This window comes from Eimeria maxima, genomic scaffold (genome assembly GCF_000499605.1).
Source record: "Eimeria maxima Weybridge genomic scaffold, Emw_scaff359, whole genome shotgun sequence".
NCBI classification, from domain to species: Eukaryota; Apicomplexa; class Conoidasida; order Eucoccidiorida; family Eimeriidae; genus Eimeria; species Eimeria maxima.
This window is the reverse complement of record NW_013566448.1, coordinates 1-13,446: the sequence shown is the minus strand read 5'-3', so window position 1 is coordinate 13,446 and position 13,446 is coordinate 1. Positions and strand designations below refer to the sequence as shown.

The 13,446-nt window shown below is 53.3% G+C and overlaps 3 protein-coding genes across 3 annotated transcripts; 1 reads left to right on the top strand and 2 right to left on the bottom strand.

Annotated features, from left to right (window-relative positions):
* Positions 1 to 2,017: 2,017 nt before the first annotated feature.
* EMWEY_00030050 (hypothetical protein) lies at positions 2,018 to 4,655 on the bottom strand (the record flags this gene model as incomplete). Its single annotated transcript, XM_013481572.1, has 3 exons — positions 2,018 to 3,306; positions 3,706 to 3,713; positions 4,069 to 4,655. The coding sequence occupies 3 exons, from the start codon at positions 4,653 to 4,655 to the stop codon at positions 2,018 to 2,020; spliced, it is 1,884 nt and encodes a 627-aa protein (XP_013337026.1).
* Positions 4,656 to 11,615: 6,960 nt separating this feature from the next.
* EMWEY_00030040 (hypothetical protein, conserved) lies at positions 11,616 to 12,762 on the top strand (the record flags this gene model as incomplete). The annotated part of the gene is made up of 4 exons (XM_013481571.1): positions 11,616 to 11,680; positions 12,155 to 12,236; positions 12,458 to 12,539; positions 12,671 to 12,762. The coding sequence occupies 4 exons, from the start codon at positions 11,616 to 11,618 to the stop codon at positions 12,760 to 12,762; spliced, it is 321 nt and encodes a 106-aa protein (XP_013337025.1).
* A 160-nt stretch (positions 12,763 to 12,922) lies between these two features.
* EMWEY_00030030 (OSJNBa0042F21.10 protein, related) lies at positions 12,923 to 13,386 on the bottom strand (the record flags this gene model as incomplete). Its single annotated transcript, XM_013481570.1, has 1 exon — positions 12,923 to 13,386. A coding segment is annotated over one exon (464 nt), but the record flags the coding sequence as incomplete, so codon positions are not given.
* Positions 13,387 to 13,446: the final 60 nt, after the last annotated feature.

Sequence of the window (13,446 nt, the reverse complement as noted above, 5' to 3'; positions counted from 1 at the left end):
GCCAACACGGAGGCCTCCCCTGGGCCTCCCATAGTTGGGTCTCTTTCTGTTCGCATGCAGTCGAACCCGACACTGAAGCGATTCCAGGTGTCTCCTCAGCTCTCTGCAGCGCTGAACGACCGCTCTGGTGTACAGACACCTCCAGGCCCTGGAGGTTTGAGGGAGGCCTCTGTCAGCTGTCTCCTCAAGTCCCGCTGCTCCCGAGGGAAGCTCGGCACACCCAATTAAACAAGACCGCATTTCCGGCCCCAACACAGACAGCAGCTTCGAGGCATCCGCGATGCCATGCTGCTGCTGCTGCTGCTACAGCAAAGGCCATAGCTGCTGCCTGCGTTGGTGCCGTTGCAGCTGCAGCTGCTGCTGCAGGGATGCCGCACCATGCATGCAACTTACGTGCTGTCCTTTTGTTGTCAGAAATAGCGTTTGAACCTCGCTGCAGACGCGCGCGTGCTGTTTGTTGTTTTTTATTTCCTCGGAGGTGGATGGGAGCTGCTAAACTGCTGCTGCTGCTGCCTCTGTCTCTTTCAAGTGCTGCGTGTTGCAGCAATGTGCTATAATGCTGGAGCCTTCTGGGCATAGTGCAATGCAGAGCAACAACAGAGAAACAGCAACCAACCCTTCCTCAAGGAAGACAGGAGACAGGAGAGACAATAGCCCTTCCCGAAGAGAGACAGGAGACAGGCGAAGGAAGACAGAGGAGACAACAACCTCTTCTCTCAAGAAAGACAGGAGGGAGAGGGGAAAAGACACGGAAGGAAGGAGACAGATCGACCCCGAACTGCTCTGGCTCAACTTATCCGCATTCGTTCCTATGAGCTACAGTATCACTCGCAGTCTATGAGGTGTTCCCTCGACGACTGCGCAGTTGCTTCTGCTGCTGCAGAAAGCAATATATTATTATGCTCTAGGATAGCCATTTTGGCCAGTACCTTTTCTTGTGAAGAAAGCCATCGTTGCTTGGCTGCACTTCTTGCTGCCCTGCTCTCTACTCGCGGAATTAGGCGAAGTCCTCAAACCACAAGGGCTTCTAAAAAATAGGAGCAGCAAAAAAACGCTGTGGTGTCGCTGTGGGTTGCTGCTGCGGTTGCAGCTGACGCTGTCGTGGTCGCTGCTGCAGTAGACGCTGTTGCTGCCGTCTTTGCTGCTGCAGATGCACTTGCTCTTGATTCTGCAGTAGCCGCTGCTGCTGCTGCACGAAGGGCCGCTGCTGCAGCAGCTGGTGCTGCTGCCTTATACGCTGCCTTGCCGCTGCGGTGTTTCAGGTTGCTGCTGCCTACCCTATGTGCTGGTGGGACTGCTGCTGATGCTGTAGTCGCTGCCTGGCCTTTTCTTTAACGCTGGCGTTGCTGCTGCTTCCCCTTGGGTGTCTCCAGAGACACCTCACAAGATCCTTCTTGCCGTGACAAATCACCATCGCCCCAGCGGGGGCGCAAACGTCGCTGTCTTGCTTTCTGCAGCTGTAGCAGCTGCAGCAGCTGCAGCAGGAACGATGTACGCTGCCCGTGGAGGAGGAGATGCCGCTGGGCTGTACGTAACCCTGCAGTTCGCAAGTCCTCGCGTCCTCTTTCGTTGCTGCTGCCGCTGCCTGTGCTGCTGTTGCTGCTGCTTCTGCCACTGCTGCATAAAGGAAGTAGCTGTGGGGCTGGCGCGAAAATGACGAAGAGGTGGATTTAAGATTGGAGTCTTGAGGAACTGCTGGCTGCGATGGACCGACTAGGCTGCAGCAGCAGATGTTGTTGCTGCTGCTCCTGTGCCGACTCTGGCCAATGCTGCGGATGAAGCTGTTGATTTATCTTATTGTCGCTGCCAAATTTCGCCAAGTTGCTGCTATTGCTGCTGCTGCAATTAGTCGTCGCTGGCGGTCATGCATGCAGCAGCGGCACCCGCCGCTGCAGCTACCTGGAGAATAAGGCCGAGACGCAGTTGGCTGTTCGGCGGAGAAGCTGCTACACACCAGCAGCAGCAGCAGCAGCAGGAACGGACGCTGCTGCTGTGGTGGTGGCTTCCGCTGCACACCTTAACAATGCGGGAATTGATGTTGGGGTTGCGTTGCGTAAGGGGACAACTGCTGGCCAGCGCTGTATCCAACAACTGCTGCGGGCGCTGCTGCTGCTGCTGCTGCCACTGCCGCGGTATCGTTGGAGTCATCTTGCTGCGGCTGCATGGGGGAACAAACGGGAGGGACGCAATAAGGCTGCTGTTGCTGCGCGATGGTATGATGTTGGGGCTGGAAGTTGTGCTGCTGTTGGAGCTGCATGTGCGGCTGCTGCTGCAACGCCTGCTGCTGCTGGTGCTGCTGCTGCTGTCGCTTGGCCTGCTGGGCAGCTGCTGGGGAGAGGAGGTGGAGTGCTGCGTGTTTCTCTTCTCCTTTTTTAATGGATACGTTAAGACGTTTGTTGCTGACAACACAGTTGTTCATAGCATTGACAGCCGCAGCAGCAGCAGCAGGAGTAGTATAAGAAACAAAACCAAACCCTTTGTTCCTACCGCTCTCCTTGTCTAGCGCTACGTAACAAGAGACAACGGCGCCAAACCCTCCAAAGGCACTCAGCAGCTGCTGTCTCCCCCAATCCTTAGGGATATGAAAAATGAATATGTTGGCGCCGGGGGGGCCCGTGGGATCGTTTCCCGACTGCATGCAGCAGCCGCTCCTCCCGCTGCTGCTCACCCCACACAATGCATCGAAGTCCGCTGGTTTCTCCCATGTCGTTACGTTGTTTGTCTCGTTGTGGTAGTAAGGCATGCAGTCGGAAGTAAAGTACTCTCTCCAGGGTCCCGCTTGTCGTGGGTTGTAGTTTTTGGCAGCAGCTGCTGCTGCTGCCGCGGCTACTGGGGAGAGCCGCGCATGCTGCTGCAGCCCGAGTTGATGCTGCAGCAGGTGATGCTGCTGCTGCGGCTGTTTGACCTTTGTCTCTGCAAAGCGGACGTCAACGGGTCTGTTGCAGCCCTTAAACGTGTGTCTCCCGGATAGAGTTTTAATTGCATGCAATGCCTCTTCTTTATAGCGGTACTTAATAAAGGCGCATCCTTTGCCCCCCCCGCTGCCGCTGTCTCTCAAAATAAATACCTCCTCCACTGACCCGAAGGTCTTGAAAAAGGAGCGCAGCTCCTCTTCTGTTGCTGCGCGGGGGATCGATCCCACGAACAGCTTCGCCTTGTCTATTCCTCCGTCTGCTGCCGCAGCAGACAGCCCCAACCGCGCAGCTTCCCCTGCAGCATATTTTACTACCAATGCACTCGCGCCCTCTTCCAGACACAGCGTGCCATGGAGAGCGCGAATCGCCGCGTCCGCAAATGCCAAAGAGCCTGCACACAAACCCCAAACCCACCCTAAACCCTAAACCCTGGTGTCATAGCAGACTAAAGGGGGGCATTGTTTTTAAGAAAACGATACTGCCTGCGAGGAGACAAGAAGAAGAGAGCTCCAACTCTCCGCTTCCTGCACTCTTTAAATACATGAAAAGGAAATAGGCATGTACTTCTGCCTGGGGTCGAAGAGACAGTCGCCAGCATTATCTTTGTGGGGAAACAAGGGCAGAAACATCTAAATAAGCTTGCAAGGAAATATACAAGCATCCAATGCCTTCAATGTAAACATAAAATGGTCATAAAAATCCAATCCCCTTTGCTTATATACAAACAGCAGCAGGCAATTGTAATACATTTAAGTTAAAAGTACACAAGAGAGCAAAGGAAACAGCATACCCATTGTACTGCACGCAAACAACAGCAGGAGGATATAAACAAGTTTGTTTGAATATAAATAAGTAGAGAAGCACGCACGCAGTGTTTCTCTGTTTGGGTCTACATAAGAGAAAAGAGGCAACAGGCATATTGGATACGCATCCAGCAAGACAAGAGAACCACATAATCAAGGAGACAGTTAAGCATGCAGACACCCCGCACTATCGGTTCAGCACACGCGCAGCAGTAGATGCAGTTGAAGGGGATATATGATGAGGATTTAGTGTTTAGGGGGAAATTGTACTCATGCGAACAAAGGCGCTGTTGCGGTGTTTGTGGGTATTTCTCTCCCTAATAACAAGACAGTCAGTAACAACACCATACTGAGAGAAGATGTCCCTCAGCTGTTCTTCTTGAACAGTCCGTGGTACACGCCCCACAAATAACTTCACCTCCACAGGAGGCGCCTTGTGCGGCAAAGGATGCTGCTGCTGCTGCTGCTGGCCTTGCTGCTTCTGGCCCTGCTGCTTCTGGCCCTGTTGCTGCTGGCCCTGTTGCTGCTGGCCCTGTTGCTGCTGGCCCTGTTGCTGCTGGCCCTGCTCCTGCTGTTCCGGCTGCTGTTGGTCCTGCTGCGGTTGGTCCTGCTGCTCCTGCTGTTCGTGCTGCGCCGGCTGTGGCGGGGGCGCATGCTGCTGCTCCTCCTGCTCACGGTGCTCCTGGTGGTGTGGCTGCTGCTGCGGGAGTTCCCCATTCGCCGTCGTCGACTGCAACTGTTGCTCTTGCTGCTGTTGCTGTGGCATATCCTCTTGGTCGGGCCTCTTCAAACTCTCCTCCGGCACGGAACGCTGGTCCAGCTGTTGCTCTGCATCCTGCTGTTTAGGCAGCATTTGCTGCTGCTCCTGCTGCTGCTGAAGCTGGGATTCGCTAGCTGCTACGGGAGATGCAGCCTCTCCCATGTCCCCTGCACTCATAGCGGAGACTAAGGGAAAGATATCCTTCGGGGTTGCTGCTGCTGCTTCTGCTACTGTCAATGCAGCTGCTGTCGCTGCAGCTGCTACTCCCTCTGCGGGACTCCCGCTGCGCTGCTGCTTTTGCTGCACCTTGTTGGTGCTTTAGGCCCCTGTGACTTTATCAACAGGGCCGCTGCCGGTTGATTACTGCTGCTATTACTGCTGCTGCTGAATCATTTGCTGCTGCTTGTGCAGCTCCCACTGCGCGATGAAATGCTTTGGATGCCCTGAACACAAGACGAAGCAGAAAGCGCAGGCGTCGTTCGTGTGAGAATACTTCCTACTACACCACCTGCAGTGTCCATACACCCCCGTACGAAAACCCAATGACCACAACAGCAGCTGACAATGAATACATGAATGCAGCTCCAGCAGATACTGCGGCAGACGCATGCAGCTGCGGCAGCTGCAACTGCCGCATATACATGCAGCCGTAGCAGCTGACACTGCAGCACAAGTGTGCAGCTGCAGGAGCTCCACCACCCCAACAACCCCAGGCTGCTGCTGGCGGTGTCTACCTCCCCTCCCGAGAGGTAATTTGCTTCCCTCTACACACACAGAAATAAGGTCACTTCACGTGGCATGGACCACTGCTTTTGCCACTGCTGCCGCTGCTGTTGTTGCTGCTGCTGCTCGCGCTGTTCCCCCCGTGCTGCCGTCTTCAAGGCTACCTCTGCTTGTTGCGTTCGACTGGAAACAATAGCAACAACAGCCACAACTGTTGCAAGAGCAGTAGCATTTCCTGCTGTAACGCCACGTTAGCTCACTCCCGAGCACGCAACACTGAGACCTGCCTATACACCCAAGCGTGGCTGCTGCCCACCTTGGCTTCGCTTGCTGCTAAGTCCCTTGTATTAAAGGGTTCTTCATTTGGAAATGCGCTGTGAAGGGTGATTTTAATAATTTTCTCGCCGCTACTGCAACAGCTGCAGTTGCTGATCTGTGTTGCCGCCGCCGCCGCCGCCGCCGCAACAGCAGCAGCAGCAGCAGCAGTAGCGCCACGGTCCCCGTGCGCCCGTTGCCGCAGCAGCCGCTGCTTCTCGTGCTGCTGCTGGTCCTACTGCGCTAAGCAAGCATGCATTCCTGCTATACAAAACCCTTTATTATCACAATACGGGATAGAAGAGCAGCAAGACTCCGCCGAGCAGCAGCAGCAGCAGCAGCAGCAGCAGCAGGAGCAGCAAGTCCGCTGCGGTGCGCTAATCCCGCCGCATCAAATCAAGGCCCTTGTACTAAAAACGCTGAGGCCCTACCTGGCTCCTGTACTAATAAACGGTTGTATTTCGAAATTATTGCTTAAACTCGTACAAATACCAAAGGCTCTCTAGCAGGCAAGACACAGCAAATCCCCTGCGGGTCCCTGCCTGCCAGCTGACCCTGTACCGTCCGGCCTTGAAACCACTCTTCCCGCTCGACACCTCTGCTCTCCCACCTGACTGCTGATCAAGTTGCTGTAGCTCCCTTTCTACCTGAATTAAAGACTCATGGTCCCCTGGTTCTCCCCTTATCCACCCAGGGAGCCTACAAGTGCCAATGGGGCCCCAAGACTGGCCCCCCATAACTTAAATTAGCAACACGTTAAAAATCACTAGTGGACAATCAAGAGGGATCCTGAACCTAGTGGAGCTAAATTCACAGCCCAGGGGAACGCAAGAGCTGCACGAAGCCCTAAGGCCCCTTTGGAAGAGCACCCAGACAGGAAGGGAGTGCAGCAGTGCCACTGTAGTGTGCCGAGATTCAGGATTGGGAGTAATATACAGGAAAAGTCAGGCAGTGCTGTTGAAGAAAAGGCTAGTTGCCGGTGCTGCTGCTGTTGCTTCAGTGTTCAGTGGCTACACAACGAGAATGGCTGGATTCGAGGTCTCTGATGTCAAAAAATATCGACAAGTCAACGGAAAGGTGTGGCCAGCTTACTTCTGTTTTGTTTTCTACCCCTAATGTTGTCTTTGAGGCTAGCAAAGAGCAGCAGCATCTTGTGTTGGTGCTGATCACCATGTTGCCGCTACAGGAATGGTGGTTTGTAAGCTACACAGGAGGCGACGGTTCTTACAGCTGGCAGCCAGGGGTAAATCGCAGAAGGACAGTTGTACCAGCAGAAATAACAGTGTCAAGGCACGGTAGTGCTCCTGCAGCAAGAGGAATAGCCGGCACGCGGGAATTCCCCTAAGTGTCGGCAGCTTCCACAGTTGGTTGCGAACAGGGGCATAGAAAGAACGGCATGTAGCTTATTTTTGCGATGTATTGGTGATCCTGCAGAGTGAAGTGCAGCGGGTCCCCGCAAGTGTGCGCTCAGCAATGGCGGAACTGCGGAGGAGGTACATAAGGACCCACAATTGTTCCCAGAAGGGTTGCTCTGTTGCTGTCTCCGTTCCTGCAACAGCACCTACAGCTCCTTCCAAACCTCCAGCATCCGCAGAAGCAGAAAATTCAGCAGCAGCAAGAACAAAGAAGGAAACACACCGCAGTCTCAGACAGCAGTAGGCTGTCCACAAGAGAATTAGAAAGGAGATATAGTTCGGCTTGCAGCATTACCAAGAAATACAGAAACACCAGCATCTACAGGATTTTCCTGGGGTCACCAGTAGATATTCTCGCTGTAGAGACACTATACAACGGAACATTTTTGGGGAGGCAACGTTCTCAGATATGCATGACAAACGAGGCAATCCGCTAGCCGCCTAGCTGCGGTGCCGTTGTTTGCGTTGCTGGTGCTGCCCTGTGCCTGCTCTTGCTGCTTCTCGTGTTGCGTTGCAGGTGGATATTGGAGCAGCACTATCACAGGCAGTGCCTAAGCGGCCTGCTATGGCTGCTTGCTGGGGCCTGTCTAACGTTGGTAGGGTTTGGTGTGCTTGAGGCCTGGGACGATCTCAAGGGGGCCCCTTTCGGCTCTAAACTGTATACATTGACCTTGCCATGCTGTTGGTGGCTGCTGCTCTGCTGCTTTCTCTCCGTCGCCTTTGGGGTCGCCGCAATCTCTCAAATGATGAATGCCCCCAAATACGTGCGAGGCAGAGCATCAACACGCTCTGGGGGTTCTTCTCGAAGTTAGTGCCGCTCCTAACAATAGAATCCTAAAGTCGTGCCACCTCGAAATCTGTACTTGCATGCATTACTCCTCTACTATGAATGGCTGGGTATTTGTTGTTTGGCATGTGTCTCCAATTCCCGTTCGAAGAAAAACATTTGTCTGAATAATGCACCTCCGAGCACACACCCCCTCGCCTGGTTTTTCCACGCAAGGCTCACATCCATCCGCTTCCCGTTTTAACGGTTCAGCGTTTCCCCGCAACATTGCAACGAGGGTGGCCACTAGTGCTCACACTATCTGTTTAGGTCTCCATGATACCAAGACATGCCGTCAGTTTTGCCTAGGTTACCTCGCTATCCAGCCATGCATGTATCCGCATATGCACTTGACGGTTCTGCGGTATTCGAAAATCTGGATTATTAACGTCCAGATAGCTTGCAACGTGTGTGCGCCTCTACATGATGTCCAGGCAGTCGTTCACCTGCCATCTCCAGACGCCGCAGAGCCAGCCCCTACGGAAGAAGGAGACGGGCAGCCTCACCACGCAGTGGAGCATCTGGTGCATCAGGTACAGCTGCAACAGACCCACCAACTCTCGGGGAAGTGGGCTTGGGATCGGCAAGCACAGATAATGGAAATAACAGCAGCAACAGCAACAGCGGCGGGAGTATCTTCGGCTCCGAAGGTGCTTTTTCCAACGAGGGAGCTTTGGTAGGACTCCCTCCAGTGATTGGAGATGGCCCTTTAAACAAAAAGCTAACACCTAGGCCTTCAGGCGAATATGTGCACAGCCCTTCTCGGACTGCGTCTGCTGTCGACAATGGTACCGCTGCAGTGCCCTCCCGTCAAGGCACCGGCGTCAGCAAGAGGCAAAACAGTCTCGTCCGAAATAGCTCCACCACCAGCAGCAAAAGGTAGCTGCAAAAGCTGAAACCGCGAAGAGGCCCAACGGATGGCACAGCACCAGACTAACGACCAGGTGCTATTGCTCTTTCTGTGCCCTGCGCCCAAGCACCAAAGCGGCCCAGCCAGCACCTTCCGCTGCGAGGACGCTTGGATTTCAATACAGACTTACTGAATCTGTTGTGAAATCACCTTCGCCGGAAACATCCTTTATAATCCGCTATTCAAAGTCCCGCTGCCAGGAGTCCTGAGCAAAGCTGCTCGGAGTGCTGGGGCAGGAATAAACCAAACACTTGCCTGTGCTTTTTTCTAGCATCAGCTGCTGCAGCTCCTCCAGTGTAGGCAGCGCCAGCTGCGTGCTTGCACCAGGCTCCTTTTTGCACAAACAAGACTTAAGCTGTTACAAGAGTTGTCTACAATAGCCGAGACACGCGGCGACCTCTAGTGGAGCCAAAACACGTGAGATGTCCCAAAAAGTCAACTGAGGTCCCTTCGCAGTCTCCGCGCATCCTGCACACAGCGGTTTACAGGCCTGGGGACGCTGGAGAGCGGAGGCGGCCTTCCAATGGTTGTAACTCACCGTGCTGCGGCTTGTGTTGCACGGAAGCCTAATATGCCAGCACAACCAAGCAAACTTTAATGCGTGAACTAACCGTGTATGCGTGTGTTGTATATGTGCTTGGGTACATCCAGGTAGAATTAAGCGTAGACTGCGTTCAGATAGGACATGCTCTGCAGACCGTGGCACGACGTTGCACCTTACTTAAAGTTGACGACTCTCACAACAAACAGCCCCCTTTAATAATACGGGGGACCAATCTGCTTGTTGTCACGGAAAATGATCCTGGATATACGTGCCGAGACTATCCGTGACACCTTGGCCCTCACCGTTGCCTCCGACTAATGGTAGTCGTTATAATGCCCACTGACATATCCCTGTAGAACCGTTTAAGGCCAAAGAGATGCTAGATGGGAATTTGTTAGATATGCCTTTCGGGGTTTCTTAGTTTGCATAGTTGGAAGATGAGGGCATATTGCTCTTCTGGACGCCTCAATCTACGACGCTGACAGCTGTGGGCAACTTTAACTACTCTTGAAGATATTGCGACGTGGCCTACGGCGACCTACTCGTTCATTTTGAGCAAAATACATGTGCAAAAAGAAGCTGAAAAAAGTATCCGACAGAATCCTTGCTTTGCTTCATACCACAACGCGTCGCCGCCTACTCTGTTGGGGCGCAGATACAGGAGTAAGTAGGTTCAATCCAATCATTAGACGATAATTTAGCGATTTCCTGTCTTTGTGCTTGAAGCTGTTGGGGGGCCATACGATATATAGTAGCCCTAGAGGGCAACTTCCGTGTCAGCAGTAGGATCGTGTGATCGTATGAGCTCTTCGGGGTCCACCCTGAAGGAAGTTTATCAGGGAATACCACACGATAACCTCGCAGTACATCTAGAATTTGATGTGGAGTTGCCATTGCAACCTCTGACTCCATCCATTAATCAAAGTGAGTATGTTCCAAGGAGGCTGTTTGCCAAGGGGATTATTCTACGTCGTCCGTCAGTTCATTAGTTGCCGGAACTTCTGTATCTGCCTGCCTGACAGAAGTTGGTGAGGTCTCAAACAAAGCATAAAGCAGGGCCCCCTATCCCTCATCCGACGAGTCCTGACCTACCGGAAGAGCAAGTATGTTGGATAACCCATGTAACGGGTGCGATAGTCCGTATGTATTTTTCTTAGCTTGTTGTAGTAATGCGTATATTTTCACTTTCTTCCTTCCCCAAGCGGGTGTTTTGTACCTCCTGCGGGGTGGACGTAGAAGTGCTCTCGCCTCATTCAGTGGCATAGGGGCTACCTGTTTAGCAAGTATATCGTAAGCCTGGTCCGCAGGGTTCGGTAGACGTGCTGCTGGAATGTTTTCTTTCTTTGTTTTCTTCTGCTTGGTACGAGCTAAGGTTAGATCGCACCATCGCCCATATACATATGCACGTAATTTATCAGAGTGGAAGATCCATGCCACCTTATGTTCAGTTAACCGATCGAGTCCTAGTACTAAATCATATGGTACAGGCCCAACCAAGAAGTCTCCGCACAATCGCAGATTTCCGCATCACATTGTCAGTCCCTTTCCTACCCGATCAATCGTTATTTGCTCACCGTTGGCCACTGAGAAAATTCACTCCCTTCCCAGCCGTCGTACTCTTAGATGTAGACTATTCACAGTCCTAGGGTTGATAAAACTCCTTGATTCCCCTGAATCTAATAGCGCCGACCATTCGCTTCCTGCCATTTTGACCCCCAAAGTGGCAATAGTTCCTGCATTACACAATATTCCCCTAACACTGGGGTCTGTTTCCTCTCCACCACTGTGACTCTCTAGCGTACACATCCTGTGCATCATTCTCTTCTATTGCTGCTCCTTGGTCTCTACTAAGCTTGTTTTCTTCCTCTGGCGGCGGTACAATCCCTGCGTTATATCGCTCTACTAGCATCTGTTGGGGTCTCTGTGCTACCTGCCCTTTCGTCTCCGCTTGCTTATCCTTTGAAAGGAGACTACTATGGTATTAGGCCCTGTCGCTACTGCACACAAAGCTCCCTTAGCATTAGAATATCGCCTAGTACATTCGCTCCCCTGGACGTCTAGGCTCAACCGTTTAAATGTCCCTCGTCCTTAACGTTAAAACGTGGCTGCCTCTGTTCGGGCCTCGCTGCTTACCCGGCTCTAATAGTACCCGAAGAAGGGCAGTCCCTTGCATAATGCCCTTCACCCCCATATCTCCGGCACGTCTTCCCTGTACGACGTAAAGCCTTCTGGGTGGAGGGGCATTCCGAGGCTGCGTGCCCCCTGCCCTGCCCACCCAACAAGCATTTCCGCTAGATATTCGCCTATCCGGTAGATTTCCTTTCACTCGGTCCCCCACCTTATATTCCATCGGCCGTCTCCAAGCGTCCGGTTAGTACTCCTGGCGCCATTTTGCTTGCAGGACATGGGCCTGCGCCCTGTCGCAGAGTCGCTGGAAGAGCTTTGCCATGGGAGGCGAGAGTGTTGGGGGTAACGTCCCTATAACATCTAGATCTGCCGCTGTAAGGGGGTTCTCCCCTATCATTACTTCGAAAGGTGAACGTTCCGTGGGAGAGTGCGGCGTTGTATTATAGACAAGCGCTACGGCAGGCAGTAGATACTCCCAATCCCGCTCATCGGCTTGTATATAGGTGCGCAGCATCTGCTCGAGCGTGCGATTTACACGCTCCGTCTGCCCGTCCGTCTGTGGATGGTAGCGGGAGGACAGTGCTCGTTTGATGTTGAAACGCGAGCAGAGTGCCTCCCAGATCTCCGAGGTGAAGCGTGGGTCCCTGTCAGAGACGAGGGTCTCTGGGAACCCATGGTATCTGATGAGTCTGTCAGCCAACAATGCTACCGTGTCTGCTGCTGAGCTAGTCTTGCGCGTGGAATGAAGTGGGCCATCTTGCTCAACGAATCCACCAGTACCAAGATGGCGTCGTGTCCTGCGTGTGTGTGTGGCAGGTCAGTGATAAAGTCCAAGCTCACGTGGCTCCAACGCCGTGACGGTATCAGGAGTTGCTGCAGCAGGCCGGCGGATTTCTGGGTGACACTCTTCGAAGCTCGACATTGCACACAAGAATCCACGTAGGTATTAGTATATGTTCGCATTCCAGGCCAATAGTAATGTTTGCTGATTGCAAGAAAAGTCTTTTGACCTCTGTGCCCCGCTGTGACGTGATCATGAAACTGGTATGGTATGTGCGTTAGGAACTCCGGTAATTGTGGGACACATATAAGCCAAATGCCATTCTGATATATGCGCAGGTATGGGTGCTGGAAACGAAACCCATAGCGGCGCTGATGAATCTCGACATGGACGGCTTCTCCCGGGGTCTTGGCAGCGGCCGTATGAGCATCGCGGAAGACTGGACACTTAGAATATGCCATTGGCCAGTCGAGAGCGTGTGTAGGGGAATTCGGCTTGTGTGTTGCGCTCGTCTGTTGTTGTGGCCGACTGTGTTGCTGTTGTGTATTCAGGGTCACCTCCGTGGGCTTCTCGCTCCCCCGCTGTTGCCGCGTCCTCACCCGGATGCCGGCTAGTTGTCGATAGTCGGTACGTCGTCTCCTAGTTTTAGGGTATGGGGTTAAGGGTACCTCAGCGTGTACGAGGGTAACCAAGGAGCCTGGTGGGGTGTCAATCGGCTCCACCGAACTGCTGGGTGCGTTGGTTGTAGGCCCTCCAGGGTTACGCGACAATACATCCGCCACTTGATTGCGTGTGCCTGACAGCTAGGAGATCGTCAGTTCAGGGAACTCTGCGAGGAAATCAAGCCACCTGGCGGTGCGCCCCCGAAGAGGTTTGGATGCCTTAAGTTGTTGCAGGTGCGTTAGTGCTTGATGATCCGTGTAGGCCGTTACCTTTGCAGCCCGCAGTAGGTGAGACCACTTGTCCAAGGCGGTAACCAGTGCCAATAATTCCTGATCATAGATTGAGTACTTCTGCTGCGCGGCGTTCATTGTTTGGCTCAGGAACCCAAATGGTTTTCCCTCCTGCTCCAGGATCGCACCCAACGCAAATCCCGAAGCATCCGTGTACAGGTCAAAAGGCTTCGTGGTATCGGGTATCTGAAGGGTGACATAATCAGTTAGTTTTCGTTTGAGCTGTTGCACTGCCTGTGTGTGGGCCTCCGTCCACTTGAAGTGGACCCGCTTCCGTGTGAGTTCCAGTAGGGGGCGGGCCACTCTAGCATAGTCTGCCCCCATAAACATACGACAGTAATTTACAGTGCCCAGGAACTGCCGCACCTGCGTGT